Source organism: Vanessa tameamea, chromosome 31 (assembly GCF_037043105.1).
Source record: "Vanessa tameamea isolate UH-Manoa-2023 chromosome 31, ilVanTame1 primary haplotype, whole genome shotgun sequence".
In the NCBI taxonomy this organism is placed as follows: domain Eukaryota; kingdom Metazoa; phylum Arthropoda; class Insecta; order Lepidoptera; family Nymphalidae; genus Vanessa; species Vanessa tameamea.
The window spans coordinates 4096367-4115660 of NC_087339.1; the positions used below are offsets into that span (position 1 = coordinate 4096367).

At 35.0% G+C, this 19294-nt stretch overlaps 1 protein-coding gene across 5 annotated transcripts in view; it reads left to right on the forward strand.

Annotated features, from left to right (window-relative positions):
* LOC113394099 (segmentation protein cap'n'collar-like) overlaps positions 1–19294 on the forward strand; it is a 120458-nt gene that overhangs the window by 70884 nt on the left and 30280 nt on the right. For all 5 annotated transcript variants that reach the window (XM_064220134.1, XM_064220131.1, XM_064220130.1 and 2 more), the window contains one exon: positions 227–313. In XM_064220134.1, coding sequence (XP_064076204.1) covers positions 227–313 — 87 coding nt within the window. The remainder of the gene's footprint in view (positions 1–226; positions 314–19294) is intronic.

The following is a 19294-nucleotide window of genomic DNA, read 5'->3' on the forward strand; positions in this document are numbered from 1 at the left end:
CGGTAACTTGGCTACCTGCCTGATGCCAAGTGGTCAACATTGCGCGCAGACATTGGGTGAAATATTAACCTTTCCTTACATCACCCATGCGCCACCAACCTTGGGAACTAAGATGTTACGTCCCTCGTGCCTGTAGTTCCACTGGCTCACTCACGCTTTATTATTAACAGCCCGTCGGATTTGTACACAGTTACACCACCGAGTCCTAAATTAAGTTTCTCCGCAGGCGGTAGAGGGCAGCAGCGGTACCAACATGTTGCACCCGGCGATGCGGCATGTGCCGCACCACCCTCTCGCACACTACCACAACCAAGTATGTAACATTTCTACTATATATGTATAATGTATATGTTAAGTTTATAGTGTGTTCACGTGAGTTTCGAATCCCAAACGATTCGAACGGTTTGACTGTGAAAGGCTGTACTTTAAGTTAAATTTAAAATGTCATAGGTACGACCCTGAACCCTTGGACTAAGGGTTTAAGGTTTAAGCTTAAACGGAAGGGTTAATAGGTTTATTAGTAATTCCGTATAAGGATTTGATACTTTAAAAAAAAATGTAGCAAATCTTTTACTTTTGAATCGTTTGGCCTTTTTTGTATAAGTTTCGAATTTTATTTTTTTTGATCAGCATATGTTGGTTAACTAAAATCTGACCATTTATATTATTTATTTATTATTTATATTATAAATGCTAAAGTAACTCTGTAACCACTTTACGCTTAAACCGCTGTACTGATTTAGATGACATTCGGTGTGGAGGCTAATTTTTAAACCATCACACGAAGGGGGGGGGTTCAGCTAGTATTTTTATGAAGTTATTCACTATCATTACGCCTTTTTTAAACATCGACTTAAGATACGATCGAAGCGGCGCCTGTATTTTTTTTTTCATCGTCACGTCGAAAATCCGTCGATATTAAAAAAAAAAACTTCGAATGACAAATGATTTAACGTCTAAAGTTTAAATGCCACACACATTGAACGCTGGCGTCGTTTAGGATGATTGTTCTCGATTCGAAACCGCTCCCGGTTGATATTTGTTAACTTAGGCCTGTTGATTTCCCACTGCTGGGCTAAGCTGGGCCTAGTATATAGCTCGCTATGTTTCGTAAAATATTATCTAACTTTGGGTATGTCGAAAATAACAGTTCAGTGTTCAATTTCAGTCCGATGTTCTGTGTGTTAGGTTTTATTAAAAAAAAATCAAACATGCACACCTTCCTCTCGAATCGCTCTGTTTATTGATGAAGACCGCGTTAAAATCCGTCGTGTAGTTTAAAATGTCTAAGCGTAGAGATGTAGAGATTGTAAACGATAGAAAATGACAGTAAAAAAAAAAAAATCAACGAAATATTACTTATCTGTCCATTTAGACGAGTCGAGAAGAATACGCCATAATTTTTTTCAATTTAAAATACAAAAGTTTCATCATTTTAAATTAAAAAAAAATATCACTCGACATTTTCGACTCAAGCGCATCTCAAGTGGAACCTAAGTCAATATAACATTCCTTAAACGTGAGGTTTTTGAGATGGATGCCAGTGATGGGATTTCATCGATATCTGTATTAAAGAAAATCAAAATCAAAATGTACTTTATTCAAGTAGGCTCTTACAAGCACTTTTGAATCGTCATTTAACGAACTATATCAAGTGAAGCTACCACCGGTTCGGAATGTAGATTCTACCGAGAAGAATCGGCGAGAAACTCAGTAGTTACTCTTTTTCAACATCTAAAAATACAGTCGTGTTAGTTAAATACAATTATATATGTATGTCATGTCTCCCGCCTGGAAGTCAACGAGCGTTAACTCCACGCTTTTTTATAAACTATAAAAAATATAACTAAATTTACAGGAATAAAAATGATCTTGATATTCATCGTTAAAGAGTGAGTGTCTTGTCTGAGTGTATCTTTAAACTTTTAAACTAACAAAGAAATGTTAAATCAATGAGGTTATATTTCAATTTAAGTTTCGAATTTTTATTAATTTTTTACTGTTATGTTTTTTTTTTATCGTAACTGGCCTTAAATATATTTTTCTGCAAACTTTGCTTTGATTTATTTAAGTATTATGTAATTAGTGTATATATTTTGTAAGAGACTCATAAATTAAATGTGTTAGAAACAATAAACATAACATTAATAAAATAAAACAACAAAAAATGTTTAAAAATGAAAACTTATTTTTAAACTATATACAGGCAAATGTATGCATGTATACAGCCAAGAAATATTTTATAAAATAAAATTTTATCCAATACAGAAGTCAGCTAGCCTGACTTTACAAATTTTGCAGATAATATTTACCGGAAATAGCTTAAACCCAATAATTGTGTTACTTTTAAGCCATATCGCGTAAGCGGCTTAAAAAAATCTTTTCGTGTGACACAAGGTTGGGACGAAATTGCTTGTCCTATATATTAAGAATGTATATTATTAACAATCCCACGGAGGCACCACGACTCGTTACGTAACGATATCTGCCAGTCCATAACAGTAACAGAACTTCGTTCCAAATACTAAACTATATGTAAATCTAATCAACATATATGTTTTTTTATTTATTTTATTTGGTTCTTCAACAATGTGTACACTGATTATAATAATATCTATAATATAACAAAGTAAAATTATATTCTAAGTGTCACAATTACTTAAAGAAGAACACAGCATGCACAAAAAAACAATCAACATTTTAACCTAATTTGAAAACTATTTAAATAAAATTTAAATAACTATCTAATTAAAAGTATATAAAAGTAAAAAAAAAAAAACTGCAATAAAAATACAAGGATGTATCAACTCAGACGTTATTTTTGCTGTCCAGGACGATCTTTTTCATGGATATTAGTTTGCTATAATCCTTCTGTATCGAAAATATCGATAATCGAGTTTTTATATAGATCAAGTCACTACCAGATAATGCTACCGTTCGCGCTGTTAACACATCACTTGAATAAACATGCGCGGATTAGTGATGGGATTTCGATATATTTATTGTAAATGGATTTTTAAAATGATTTAATTTTAAGGCATTATATATGTTTTTCTATAAAATTATATTAAAATAATAGAGTTCATATTAAAAATACATTGATAAATAAGGCGTATCACTCAATACAAGATTATATTAAAGATAAAAAAACGTGGAGTTAGTATTTATTGACTTCTAGGCAGGATATATAAAAAAATAATTGTTGTTTACTGACATACTCTGTTATTAAAATGGTGGAAGAGTTTATTGCCGGTTCTCGATAGAATCTACTTTTCGATCCGGTGCTAGCTTTACGTATGATTCAACGCTGACTATTCCAAAGTGCTTTTATGAGTCTACTTGAACAAAGAATGTTTTGATTTTTGTATAAAGTTTTATTGTTTTTATTATACTTAAACTAAACAATATTAATCGAAGCAAAAATTTAATTCTTTAAAATATACTGTTATAAAATAGTTTTTTAGTAATTATGTTTATCTTTTTATTTGGCTAAAATATCTGTTACAAATACGTACGAGAAGTTCTACTTCTTCGGCGTGTTTAAAAATTATTAACATTATAGATGTAAATTCTTACTTACTCACAAATTTAAACATTCACGATTTAAATTTATAATGAACTAGCTGTTGCTCGCGGCTTTGCTCGCGTGGAAATTTATTATATTACGGAATAATTTAAAATATTACGTTAATTTAAGATATAATTATTTTTATTATTATTACGATAGAGAACCCTCAATATTAGTCTGGTGCTGTTGCATAATTCTTGAGGTCTTAAATTCCTCAGTAACATTATTGGCGCGCCAATCGCCTAACATAAAAAATGAGAGGTTTCAAGACTAACCTATATACGAAATTTCAACCCCTATTTCAATCCTTAGGGGTAGAACATCCAGAAACGCTTAAATACATATCTACTCATTTTTAATTGGTAGCCGAAAAATAAAGATTCATGTTTCTAATTTAAAAAATGACTGACTTCCATAATAACTTTCAACCGTTCTTTCACCCCTTTAAGGGTAAAATATCCAGAAGCGCTTTAATATGTATCTACTCATTTTTTATCAATATCCCAAAATAAAATGTTATGTTTCTTTACCTTTAAAAAATGACTGACTTCCATACAAATGTTTAAGCCCTATTTCACACCCTTAGGGGTTGAATTTCCAAAATTCCTTCCTTAGTGGGTGTCTACTCAATAAAACGATCCTACTCTACAAATTTCAAGGCCCTGACTTTTACAGTTTACGTTCGGCGATGATGAATCAGTCGGTCAGGACTTGTTGTTTTATATAAATAGATTAAACATCTATACGTATAATAAAATCGGAGTGTCTGTTTGTAATATTAAAATAACCGCGTTTTACTAAATGTATATGCATGTATGTATACACGGTGCATATACCGAAATAACATTTTTTTACAATTTTTGTCCGTCTGTCTGTCTGTTTGTTCCGGCTAATCTCTGGAACGGCTGGACCGATTTCGACGGTACTTTCACTGGCAGATAGCCGACGTATAGGAGTAACTTAGGCTACTTTTTTTTAGAATTATATGGAAAATAATAATAAAGTCACGCTTTTTTATTGAATTCAAACGCGCACGAAGTCGCGGGCACGGCTAGTCGTAAATTAAGATAAGCTGCGAAGTTGTCTATATCGAGCGGCTCGACAGTTAACTGTCAGTTTCGGAGCAACTTCTTCGTGTAGATGTCAGGTCGAAATGTGCGCGCGCATCTTAAAACGAAACACCAGTTACGTTAGCTACAGACGGAGGGCCGAAAAAAAACCAAAAACTATTTAAAAACGAATTTAATTAATTAAAACTAATTTTACAATTAATGTACAACCTACTCGATGTGAGCTTTACATTATATTAATGGGAAAAATTATAACAAAATAAACTTACTAGAAATTGCAATTAAGCATTCCCGATAAATGCACACTATTGTTCAGTTCGAGGGAAATCTACATCAGCTATCTTCATGGAGCAGGGTTGTGTAACTCACCCAAAAATAATAGAATATCCATGTATTGAAGTGTCCATATGTGACTCTTAAGTAACTGCCCCTATAAACGAAACTAACACAAGAATAGAATCGAACGTAACCAATTTATCATTTACGAAATTTAAAAAGTTTATTAAGACTAAATTAATAATTAAGTCTTATTATTCATTAAAAAATTACTTTTTAGAAAAAAAAAAACGCCTGGATTTAGGCTCGGGTTCCGTCACGGGACACTGATTATCGTAAAAAAACAGCATTGTAAATCTGTTTATTTGAAAAGAGCAACTATGCGAGTTTCGCGAGAGAGTTATGCGAGAGACTGCTTTCCGAAACGGTGGTAGTATTTTAATATCGACGATTCAAAAACGCTTCGTTGTGAAGTTTACTTGAATAAATCTGATTTGATTTGAACCTGCGTCTTATACATAATCAGCCTGTAAATTTCCCACTGCTGGGCTAATGCCTCCTCTCCCGTTGAGGAGAAGGTATGGAGCATATTCCACCACGCTGCTCCAATGCGGGTTGGTGGAATACACATGTGGCAGAATTTCGTTGAAATTAGACACATGCAGGTTTCCTCACGATGTTTTCCTTCACCGCCGAGCACGAGATGAATTATAAACAAATTAAGCACATGTAAATTCAGTGGTGCCTGCCTGGGTTTGAACCCGAAATCATCGGTTAAGATGCACGCGTTCTAACCACTGGGCCATCTCGGCTGCGTCTTATACGTGGGCTAATTTTGTTTTTTATCATTCGAGCTAAGTCAGCGGAGTTATATACCACAGAATTGCATCTCGCAATCATTTCAAACATTGAACGCAATTAAATACGATATTGCGGTGAAACGACGAAACGGACAGACAAACTGACAGCTGCATAGGTGGGCGGAGCCCCTTCGAAACGATATGTCATGGCAGGATACCTGACTTTACGTCTGAGTCATTATCAATGCGGTTTCAATGCAGGGAAGTTATTTTATTATGCTCAAATAATGATTAGTTATGAATCATCCTTGTATATTTTACATATATAATTATATATAATATTCATGTGACGTCAACGCATTAAATTATATTAATATATAGCCGCCATTAACTCAGCCACAGGACTTTTTTTTTCACGAACAAATTTGACCTCTTAATATATTAGTAAATATTAATATTAGTAAATTACTGGAAGTATAAATTCATATGATTTTTCGTTTAACTGCATACTTGCGTCGGTCAACACAAAGCACCGAGGAATTCTATAAAGTATTCGAGTACAGATCTCATGAGTAATTTGATTTCAGATACGAATCGCTTGTTCGCTTTGAACTCGCCGCCTTTATCTCCGATCGGACGGAGCATCTCGTCATATTTCGATATTGTACTTGTACTATATTCCAACCACAAGAGAAAAGCCAAATAAACAACGTTCGACGGCAAATTGACGCGACGTCATTGGCCGAGAGCTCGATTAGTCTATGATATTCGCTATGGATTTGCGATTGGCGTTTGAACGTCAACGGAACTGTTACCAAAACTTTGGAAGTAAAATTTAAGTGGATTTAAGTAGTTAATTAGTTAATCGTAAACTCTTAGTACACAATATAGCTGAGTTATTAGCGAATCGCATGAAATACGTTAATCTAAGGTTTGTTTATCTTTTTTCCTACTTCGATTTGAGTAGGCTTTATGTTGAACTCTACAAGCTTCGAAATGAACAGTCATGACTTAATTTCGACTTTTGCTTAGTTATGATTTCATTTTTCACTTTTTGTTTTGTGGAAGGGGGCGTATCTCTGTACCCCTGATGACGTATATGTAAAATTTGATTGGGATCAGTTGAGGTAGGAAGTTCTTTAACGCGGCTTACAGTAGAGTGAACTGGCAGAAATCGTCACGTAAGGAAAGAGAGTCGTCTCTCTCTATATCTTTCTCCCCATCTCTTTCTGTTATATGCGGTTTTTCGTAATATGATTTCAATTTATTTTTCGTTGTTGTTTTAATTGACACGGGATTTTTAATAAATATATTGTCGTTGTCGTTTAATAGTAGTCAATCGTTGATTTATTTCATTTTGTCTGTTGTTTAATAAATAACTAGCGACCCGCCCCGGGTTCGCACGGGTGTAATGCTGTCATTCGACAATACAAACCGCTATGTGCCTGCGGTTTAAATCTGTAATATCTTCGAAAATATACATTTAAATTACACGCTGTAAAGGACCGTATTGATCTATATTAAATGCACAATGTATTTAAGGTACTTAATTGGATAAGGATTAATACTGCATTGCTTGAAATCGCTTCGAAAATAAGCCATTATTTCTCGTAAAAAGTAAAGGATAAAAAATGTTTATTGTGGTCTATCCCTAAGAGATAGACATACCATCGCGGACTTTTTTGAAGACCTTTTTAAGGTGTACAATACTGTAGTACATTATTTTGATCTATCTCGTAGGGTTCAGCCAGCGTTTGCAATGTAAGCGCAAAAACTGTGTTTATTTACGACATCACTTCAGAAACCTCTAAAATTATCAGTGTTTCTCTACTATATTGTGCATGTATTATACATATAAACCTTCCTCTTGAATCAATCTATCTATTAAAAAAACCGCATCAAAATCCGTTGTGTAATTTTAAAGATCTGAGCATACATACGGACAGACAGCGGTAAGCGACTTCGTTTTATACTATGCAATGACGTACTTTGAGCGTATGTTCTTCCTCGGAGTTCAACCTTGCTAATACCAAAATTAATCAAATTCGGTTCAGTAAGTTTACCGTGTAATCGTAACAGACCGAGTTACTTTAGTATTTATAATATTAGTATAGATTAGGTATTTTAATCTTGGCGATAGCGTTTAAGAGCTATTTGATAATATGTGTTTAACAGTAAGTTAATGTTGTTTACACCTTTAAAGACGTATCATTTTGTATGTTACCCAACAGATATTAATTTTAAGTGCTTAGTGATATATTGATGGTGTAACTTTTCCAATAAATAAATAAATAAATAAATAAATAAATAAATAAATAAATAAATAAATAAATAAATAAATAAATAAGTCTTAGGGTTTACCGTTTTGAGTCGGTAAATGTAAGTATTTATGAAAATGGGACGATTTTTATTCGGGCTTTTACCATTCGAATTCAGTGTGTGCTAGGTTTTACCGCTGTCAGCTGGTAGATGGTGGTTTTTCGAATGAAACAATCAGTAATTCTTAATCACTTATTTCAATTAACTATTAGTCGAAACCTTTGGCATCAAACGATATTAGTCAAATAACTAATCTAACATAAACATAAACATAATCAGCCTGTAAATTTCCCACTGCTAGGCTAAGGCCTCCTCTCCCGTTGAGAAGGTATGGAGCATATTCCACCACGCTGCTCCAATGCGGGTCGGTGGAATACACATGTAGCAGAATTTCGTTGAAATTAGACACATGCAGGTTTCCTCGCGATGTTTTCCTTCACCGCCGAGCACGAGATGAATTGTAAGTCAAATAACTAATCTAACCTATTTAAATTATTTTCATTTCGGATATTATTTTATAACACGACATGATTTTTTTTCAACGTTCACCGTGCCTTAAATGTATATCCTAAGATTTACTAAGTGAATGTTGGCGAACGTTTTTGGACGTTTACCATTAAGAATCGGTTAATATTAGGTTTTACTGGAAAGTCTTAGGATTTAATGTAGTTCGAGCTTTTACACTGACATATATATTTAACAGTCGTAGATGTGAGAAAGTTCAATACGAAACGCAGTAGAAGCGGCCATACAAACGGACGAAATGACAAACGTTATTTAGACAAGATTGGACAGGTAACGCCCGGCCACCTGCGTTGTATGACAAATTGTTCATTGATATCTTATACATGGTGTTTTAGATGTTAGCCGATGGCTGAAAAGATTTTTATTGAGTTCATTTTCAGTCTAATATATACGTATAATAACATTGGAGTGTATGTTTTGTAATGTTAAAATGACGTAAATGTACCAAATTAAATTTTTTTAACGGACGGCTGGACCGATTTTGAAGGGACTTTCACTGGCAGATAGCTGATGTTATAAGGAGTAACTCAGGCTAACCAGTATAACTGGTACTATGTAAGTTTTATTTTAGAATTATACAGGGTGTCTCAGAAATCAACGTCAAGCCGGCAACGGGCGATAGACAATTGATGGGGGTTATCAGAAATATAAGAAAAAAAATAAATATTTATAAATAATTTTATAAAATATTGGCTTTTTAAAAAATTCGTGACATTGACATCCTGTGACAGTCTTTCAAGCTTTGTGACCGTGAATCTTGACCATGTTTTGATTTTTTTTTTTTGTGTAACGGGTCCCTGAATAAACGTTTTATAAATTGTAAATCTAAAATCGATACAAAAATGCCTCAGTTTTAGAAAAACATCATTTCATTGCGTGACCATTACGCAAAAAAGATTACAATATCCGTCTCTATGTGACTGTCTTGTAAAAAAAATTTACTACGCGCTTTTGGCAAGTGGCTTTAAAAGATGGCGTATTTAGTCCGGATTCTAAAATCGTACTACACTTAGTAGACTACACGTAACATTAGGTAGAAAAAAAAATGTAAACCGATTGAAAGTTAATTATTTTTATCACTTAAATATGCTATGGACCGCGTTTGAGTACGAATGTGCCGTCTGTGAAAGATACAGACATTGACACTAGACTTGGAAGACTGTTGCTTAAATAAGGTTGAAATAAAATTCTGTTATTGGAATGTTAAGTTTATTCACTCATAACAAATGTTCAAATTGTTTGCCTTCAGTCGCAATGCAAGTCCCACATCTTCTTAAAAAAGAGTTGATCTTGAATTCCTTTTTAAGTATAGTTTTCATTTCAAGTATTTAAGGCAATGAATGTCTCCCCGCTGGGCTAATGCCTCTCACTGCCTTCTCATTGATGCGATTTGATGGATACAAGGGATCATTCGTTTATTACGTAAGACGATTTTCGCTAGTTTTTGACCGCCCCCTCCTGATATAAGAAAAAATAAGAACAGGCCGACCCCCCCCTCCCGCCTTGTTTAATATTTATTTCGTAAGAATCTAAAGGAGATAATGAATACACGTTTGGTTTATTCTACTGTTTACTTTTCAAAGTAACAACTTTTTGAAATGTGTTTATTTGTAATTTCAAAGGTCCTAAAGGTACTCACACGAGCGAAACTCAGCAATCGTTTTTTCAAATAATTTTAATTTTTTTGTACTTACGTAAGAACTATAGAAACTCCTTCCCTCCCCCTTGTAAGAAAACGTAAGACATGGTTGACCCGTGACCCAACTGTGACAGAATTTAGTTAATAAATGCATATCGATTTTGAATCACGCTGTATAAGTAACATGTGTTTAAAAAAAAAATATCTCCTTAAGTTTGACAAATGATGCGTTGACACATGCGGTCGGTCCGGACAGGTACATATTTTTTTTCATCTCCCGCGCCTCCACTTCGTGGTGTGGTGGTCTTTTATCCTTAAAATCGGGGCCGCTAATTGATTTCGTTTCGAATCTTTTGTATCGATTGCTTTCTGTGTTTTGATGGGGTTTTAAATATTGATAGGTATTCCTTTGCACAGAACATGCGTGCGCGAACTGTCGAACGTTACTCGGTGGTGGTCCTTGTGTAATCTCATTTCCACCACACACTACAAAGTCGCCACAAAGTCGCTTGGATCTTTTAAACTACGCGACGGATTTTAATGCGGTTTTCGTCAATAAACAGAGCGATTCAAGAGGAAGGTTTACATGTATAGCACACGCATATTATAGCAGAGAAAAGCCGGGAATTTCAACTTAGCTAGCCGGATAGATTCTTTATTTTGTTCTTCAAACTAAAAGTTGTAAATAGATGCTTATTGTACTTAAAAAAAAAACTGCCCACCTATTAAATATATTTAACTTTGAGCGCGATATTCGAATCGAGAAAATCACTAAGCATATTTTTTTTATAAAGTGTATTATAAATAATCCGCGATCACATTTGAGATACCGATGTTCCTACCACTGAACCATTGCGGCTTCTAAATGGGAACTATTGTTTTTTTTTCGAATAACATAAAACCAACGACACAGAAATCGGCGTTGATCAAACGGAGAAATGTTACCGCTAGACAAAAGAATATCGGCATTTTAAGATAAACCCTTCCATGTAGTAGCAAAACCGCTTTCATTTGTTTTATTGTTATAAATCTTTGGGGAATATGGCGGGATTTTGGTTAAATGGAAGGAAATTATGGTTTACATTGTTACGGCAATGATGCGGACTTTATGGTATCGCAGTCCCAAAGGATTTTGAAGGACCAGTTCGTTAGATTGTTACGGACTTTGTGAAAAATTACTCGTTTTTTTTTTTTTTATCGACTTCTGTTCATGTTCAAACGTTCGGTTCGTTTAAATTAATTTTATAAGTGATTTAAATCGGTTTGCGATTGTTTCCGTTGATTTATGAACTCTCTTAAACTATTCGTTTATTTATAGCAGTTTGTTACTTATACCGAAATACGAATATATACTCGGTAGGGCTTCGTGCTAGCCCGTCTCCCACTCATCAGATATTTTACCGCCGAATAGCTCATTTTTTCATCAAAAATATAAGCTGCACTACGCTGATTTAAATTAAAACTCAATCAGGTAGCTTCCGCGTCAGACTGACAGCTGTTATGTGAATTCTAGTTGTTTAGGGTCGTGTTGGAGCTGTTGGGTTCCGGAGTGAAAAGTGTAACTACAAACACATCTTGACTCCCAAGGTTGGCGGACCATTGGTGTGATGTAAGAAATGATTATATTGGCATATTACTCGATACGAGATTATATCGATGATAAAAAAGCGTGGAGTTAACGCTCGTTGACTTCCAGGCGGGAGACGTGACATACATATATAATTGTGTTTAACTAACACGACTGTGTTTTTAGATGTGGAAAAAGAGTAACTACTGAGTTTCTCGTCGGTTCTTCTCGGTAGAATCTACATTCCGAACCGGTGGTAGCTTTACTTTAAATAGTTTGTTAAATGACGATTCAAAAGTGCTCGTAAAAGCCTACTCGAATAAAGTATATTTTGATTTCATGTACAGCGCCAATGTCCATGGACGGTGGTGACCGATTAACAGGCATTTTTTACTTCGTCAATTGTTTTAAATCCAAAATAAACTGATTATTTATTGTTAATATTATATATGTTATGTAGTACAAGTGCTATATATATGCTTTTAAATAGTGTATTGTACATATATATATGTAGCCGAGATCTTAACCGATGATTTCGGGTTCAAACCCAGGCAAGCACCGCAGAATTTTCACGTGCTTAATTCGTGTTTATAATTCATCTCGTGCTCGGCGGTGAAGGAAAACATCGTGAGGAAACCTGCATGTGTCTAATTTCAACGACATTCTGCCACACGTGTATTCCACCAACCCGCATTTGAGTAGCGAGGTGGTAATATGCTCTGAACCTTCTCCTCAAAGGGGTAGGACGCCTTAGCCCAGCAGTGGGAAATTTACAGGCTGCTAATGTAAAAAAAAAAACATGTACGTATAAATACAATAACATAAGGAATCGATGTCGCATTAAGTAAAGATTCTCGACTTTCGTATCGATCCTTATTATCGATCATTTATCTAAAGATCTCGGATCTATGGATCGCGGAGGTCAGTCGTAGCAATTACGTTGCTATTCAGTCGTTGAGAGCGTTCGTGATTGTGTTACCGCTGATGTCGTTGTAATTGACAGTTTTATAAATGTCTATATATATATTTTTTATGTTTTATTAATACTGTTATTTTAATTTATATCTCAGATTCTTATTAATGTATTTTCCTCGTTTAGATATCCGTATCCATGTGGGTCGTTGAGTGAAAATATATAAGTATTTTATAAGGTAGATGTTTTTAACTTTGTCGATTCATAAATTCAAATCATCATTTGTGAAAAATATATCGATTAAAGGGCGTTATTAATTACAAGATCATATAAATGATAGATAAGCGTTTAGCTAATACTTGTTGACTTCCAGGCAGGATGTGCGTATTATTTAGATATATAGTTGATGACCTCCATAGTTCAGTAGGGTGTACACCGGTTTTCATGGGTACGCCACTCCGAGGTCCCGGGTTCGATTCCCGGCCGAGTTGATGTAGAAAAGTTCATTAATTTTCTATGTTGTCTTGGGTCTGGGTGTTTGTACCGTCGTTACTTCTGATCTTCCATAACACAAGTGCTTTAACTACTTACATTGGGATCAGAGTAATGTATGTGATGTTGTCCAATATTTATTTATTTTATTATTTATATAATTGTATTTAACTAACGTAACTTTGTATTTTAAACGTTGGAAAAGAGTAACTATTGAATTTCTTGCCGATCCTTCTCGGTAGAATGTACATTCCGAACCAGTCGTGGTTTCACTTGTTATAGTTCCGTAAAATGACGATTAAAAACTGCCTCTAAAAGACTATTTGAGTAAAGTATATTTCGATTTTGGTAATATGAATGAATCTATACTTCTATATTAATAATATTATTCTAATTTTACTTTCAAAATTTCGATAACAGTTCCGTCGACATTCAAAACGCAATGTTTTCGCAAATCCACAGTGAATATCATAGATAAATCCAGTTCTCGACCAATGATGTCGCGTCAATTCGCTGTCAAATGTTGTTTACTCGGCTCTTCTCTAGAAATTGATGTGTTACTAAAACGAGTAATGTCGCACGTTTAGCTCGTGGACGTAAATCTCTAAAACGAAAACTGTAATTCTTCCATAAAACTTTTCTTTTTTTTTTTTTTTGCAAAATTAATCTATTTTTTTAATGTTCTGTAGTAACATACATTTTTTTAACGGACGTTCAACGTAAGCGGGCCAACGTTGTATAAAATAAAGCCGGGCTTTTCTAGAAACGTCGTAATAAAATATATTTACAGTAACGTAAACGCTGTCGTTCTGTACTTTCTTCTCGCTCGAGGTTAATTTAAAAATAATTTAATTGTTAATTTATAATTCTTTAACCGATTCCAACGAAACTAGGAGAAGTTATGGTTTTACTGTTTCCTTCTAAAGGTTCTAGAGTGTGACGTCATCGTGATGACGTCATCACGATGCAAACGCGACTATTGCAATTAAGAAGAGAGATGTCCTCTTGATCTATTTCTGTCACGGTAAAAAGTCGCAATCAAAATCAAAATATACTTTATTCGAGTAGGCTTTTACGAGCACTCTTGAATCGTCATTTAACAAACTATTTAAAGTGAAGCTACCACCGGTTCGGAATGTAGACTCTCCCGAGAAGAATCGGCGAGAAACTCAGTAGTTACTCTTTTTCAACATCTAAAAATACAGTCGTGTTAGTTAAATACAATTATATATGTATGTCACGTCTGCCTGGAAGTCAACGAGCGTTAACTCCACGCTTTTTTATCATCAATATAATCTTGTATCGAATGATATGCCTTCTTTGCCGATGTATTTTTTACAAATGACTTGAATCTATGAAACGGCAAAGTTAAACAAGAATACATAAAAACAAAAATTGTCTTTGTGTATAGTAAAGCACTATCTGAGTGTCACGAGTCGTGCAAACACAAGAAATAATTCAACAAGTAAAAAAGGAAATGCATTTTATGTGCATTGAATTATTTTGCACGAGCTTGAACTGGCGACCTCTTGATTATTTATCACCGAGCACTGAGCTCAATGGGGACAATTACTTTACGGAACGAATATTTTGAAAGTAATTTAAAAGAAATTTTAATATATATCTTTGAAGAGACTGCAGCATCTGTCTCGTTGACTGAAAGGCTACAGACCATATGTACAAAGCTTCAAAGACAATAAAGATATACCTACAAAAGCGACTTCCTGTAAATGGCCCACTACTGGGCTAAGGACTTCAAGGAGAAGCACGTAAAACGTCCTGCGTCTGTCCTTATAAGCTCTAAACTTATAACGTCAAGTTTCCGACTCCGCAAAGTCAATAAATCATTCTCGGGGCGATGTATCCGTTTCTATAATAAAATTCCGAAGATATTTTTAACTTTGCCGTTTCATAAATTCAAATCATTTGTAAAAAATACATCGGTAAAGAAGGCATATTATTCGATACGAGATTATATTGATGATAAAAAAGCGTGGAGTTAACGCTCGTTGACTTCCAGGCAGGAGACGTAACATACATATATAATTGTATTTAACTAACATGACTATTTTTAGATGTTGAAAAAGAGTAACTACTGAGTTTCTTGGCGGTTCTTCTCGGTAGAATCTACATTCCGAAACGGTGGTTCGCTTAGTACAGTGTGTAAAATGACGATTCAAAAGTGCAAGTAAAAGCCAACGTGATTAAAATGTATTTTGATTTTTTATCAATATTTTTTGGAAACTACTTTCATAATGAAAGTGTTTTTGTTACGAATGTAAGACTATCCGGAATTAAATGTCACAAACTATAACACAATGCAAAAACAAAGTTATAAAGATTTTTTTAAGCCAGGGTTTTAAAGAGGATAAGGTTTAGACCTTACTCCGTCACGCCACGAAATAAGACGCGTGGAAGTCTCCTCACGATATTTTCCTACAACGGATACGAGATATACTATAAAGAGAATTTAAGCACACGAAAAATTCAGTGGTCTTGAATTGAAACCGCGACCGGTTTTCCATTAATACCAATTTGAAAGAATTATAAATAAATCGTGTATTAAATCGTTGACAAACAACCAATCCGAGTACTGACAAATTCCGAAGTCGGTTTAAATAGTATGACGGATCTAGATTGATCCTTTAACGACCACATTATCGAGACGTCCACGCAAATGATCTTTAGATCATCGGAGTATCGTGTCCGCTTTTTGCGACGTATGGTTACATCAAGAGTAATGTTGTTGTGTCGTGTAACTGTAACGTGTTCGGTTCCCGGTTTACGTACTTATATCGATGGTGTTATTTAAGGTGTTTTATCGTCGGATTTGTTCTAAGCTTCCTATAAATTTCCAATGTGTATATATTCTTATGGTAGGTTCACACGACACAGACTCGGCACAGACTTCTATTGAATTTTGTCTGTGCAAATTAGCAGCGCAGACAAGAGTCGGTGTTTTGGATAAGTCTCAGCTTTGTATGAAAGTTTGCGTATTATTAATCATTAATCTGCTAAATGTTCAGGTATGAGATTTCCTTCTTGGGGGGGCGGGGGGTGGGCGCTCGTTCTTGTTTTCATGGATTTGTTTTAATGATTGCAATAACTAAATGCTAGGCTGTTTAGAAAAAAGGTATTTTTGTCGCAAATAAAAGTCGGAGGTAACGAAATGTCCGTACAGACATTTTCTCGATGAGACTTTTTTATTCGGGCTCAGTTTGTACAGATGTCTGGACGACAAAAGTCTGTATCGTGTGGACCTACCGTTGCAAGTCTTTACTTGACGTCTTATGTCAGTTCGTTGTGGTCAAATCTCGCAACGACAATTAGAAAAACTCTTTTTCTATGGCGTTGAAATTTTATATTGCAAGGTTCTAACCCAGCTCGCAAGATCCGATCTCAACTAACAATGTTACAAATTAGATAGATCTCGTAATAAATCCAGTTTATTTAGATTCTGGTCTATATGTGTATAGTTATCCGATTCAGGGTTCGAACCGACGAGATCTGCAGACATGCAGCCACTGGACCGTCGAGGCAACTGGACATTAATATAGTAAACGTGAAAGTATGTCTGTTTGTGCTGCTTTCGCTCATCAATCGTTATCAAATCGTGTCTCGTGAATTCGGCACATCGATATGCACTTCGAAAAATTTTTACAAACAGACACACACATTGACATCTTGTCTGTATATAAACAGGCAATATAGGTAGGGAGACAGGCTAGTTACCTGATGGTGAGTGGTGATTTTTAACCATTCCTTACATCGCCAAAGTACCAATCTTTGATGAGATGTTATGTCCCTTGTGCCTGTAGTTAGACTGGCTCACTCACACTTCGAACCGGAACACAATAATACTGTGTACTGCTGTTTGGTGGTGGTATATATGATGAGTAGTCATTGCCCAGGACGGGCACAAAGACCCAAGGAATTGATTAATTGTTTTAAATCTCGTGTCTTGTTAAGGAATGTTTAATTGCTACCCACAAGCTTAACCTGCGGTTGTGCCCGCGCGAAATTTAGAAAAAAAATACCAATAGCACACGTTTTTGTTTCTGATCTCGCTGGAAAAACGCGTTACGCGTTTGCCCACGTGGAAGTGGGGGGGGGTATGTGGGCCTCGCCGATGCCCTAGACGCATACCTCTCCGTCTCTTCGGCGGATGCCACGGGATCTATAGCATATTTACCCTAACCCACATTTTACCACCAAAAAAAAAAGTAGCTTCGTAAGTAGCGTCCTTCTCCTGGACTCAAACTATCTCCATTCCAAATGTCATCGAAATCGGTACAGCGGTTTACATATATGATATATGTACATATCAGTATAGATTCTAATCTACTCTGAATTGTTAGCCCATCTCCTTTTAAAAGAGTTATCAGCACTCATAGGGGACAATATGAGCATAATGTATCGTATACTCCATTCCAACCATAAGAGGAGAAAACCTAAAACAATATTTGACAGCAAATCGACGCGACATCATTGGTCGAGAGCTCGATTAATCTATGATATTCGCTGTGGATTTGCGATTGGCGTTTGAACGTCGACGAAACTGTTATCGGAACTTTGGAAGTAAAATTAAAGTGGATACAAGTAGTTAAGTGTAACAGTGTTGTATTATAAATAAAGATATATTAATCGTAAACTCTCAGTAGTGTTTATAGCTGAGTTATTAGCGAATCGCATGGAATACGTAAATCTAAGGTTTGTTTATATTTTTTCCTGCTTCCATTGGAATGGGCTGTAATTAAACTAAGAACACAGTCACGTCGCTTTTTTCCCTCGTAATCAGTTAAATGCAAGATTTGGTCATTTTTTGTGGTACTCTTGAACTTTGCCAATAACGTTAGCCGGATCTAATGAAAACTCTTTATCGTACAATTGAAGGTCACAAAGATACATTAAGTACTACGATACAGTAGTGAATAAATTGTTACGTCTGTTTGTTTTCAATAAATGATTCGTTTGATTTTCGATATAAACTCTTTGATGGTTTAAGTGTCTCGATCGATTTGATTTAGATTAAGGTTAAGTTAAGTTAGTCGCAAGATAAAATCGAAATATACTTTATTCGAGTAGGCTTTTACGAGCACTTTTGAAACGTCATTTAACAAACTATATTAAGTGAAGCTACCACCGTTTCGGAATGTAGATTTACCGAGAGGAACCGGCGAGAAACTCAGTAGTTACTCTTTTTCGACATCTAAAAATACAGTCGTGTTAGTTAAATACAATTATATATGTATGTCACGTCTCCCGCCTGGAAGTCAACGAGCGTTAACTCCGCGCTTTTTTATCATCAATATAATCTCGTATCGAATAATATGCTTTTTTTTATTAATGTATTTTTATAGATATTTGAATTTACGAATCGGCATAGTTAAAAAAACTAATATACCGATCGGAGTGTAGATTCTATCGACAAGAACCAACAAGAATCTCAGTAGTTACTCTTTTGCAATATTTAAATTACAAAGTTATGTTAAACTTTATCTAAATATCAGATCAGATTTGTAAAGTTGGCAGGCCCTGTGCTTCATCTGGCTCTCATTGTGCACTTTGGAGGGTAAAATGTATATTTGTGCACACACTCGTGCTGTTAGATCTCCTGTGACGCTTCTGGGTCAATAATGGCCGCCTTAGCTGGCAAAATATTGCACATTTTTCTTGTTAATTTTAAAGTATAGTATAATATTTTCGATGTGTGTGTTTAAATGATCACACCTGTCCTTCCATAAAATACAAGCACAATGAATACTATGGCAATTTTCGGTAGGATGTCACCAGCGACATGTTTTGATCCACGCGGGACTTTTAATAGATTCTTAAGAGCAGAGTTTTCTTATAACTAGGCCATAGTTATTAGAAAGATGCACGATCTTAACCGATGATTGCGCGTTCAAACCCAGGGAAGCACCACTGAATTTTCGTGTGTTTAATTTTGTGTTTATAGTACTCGTAATGTAAGCGCAAAAAATGTGTTTATTTATGACATCACATCAAAAACCTCTGAAATTATCAGTGTTTCTCTACTATATTGTGCGTGTATTATACACATAAACCTTCCTCTTGAATCAGTCTATCTATTAAAAGAAACCGCATCAAAATCGGTTGCGTAT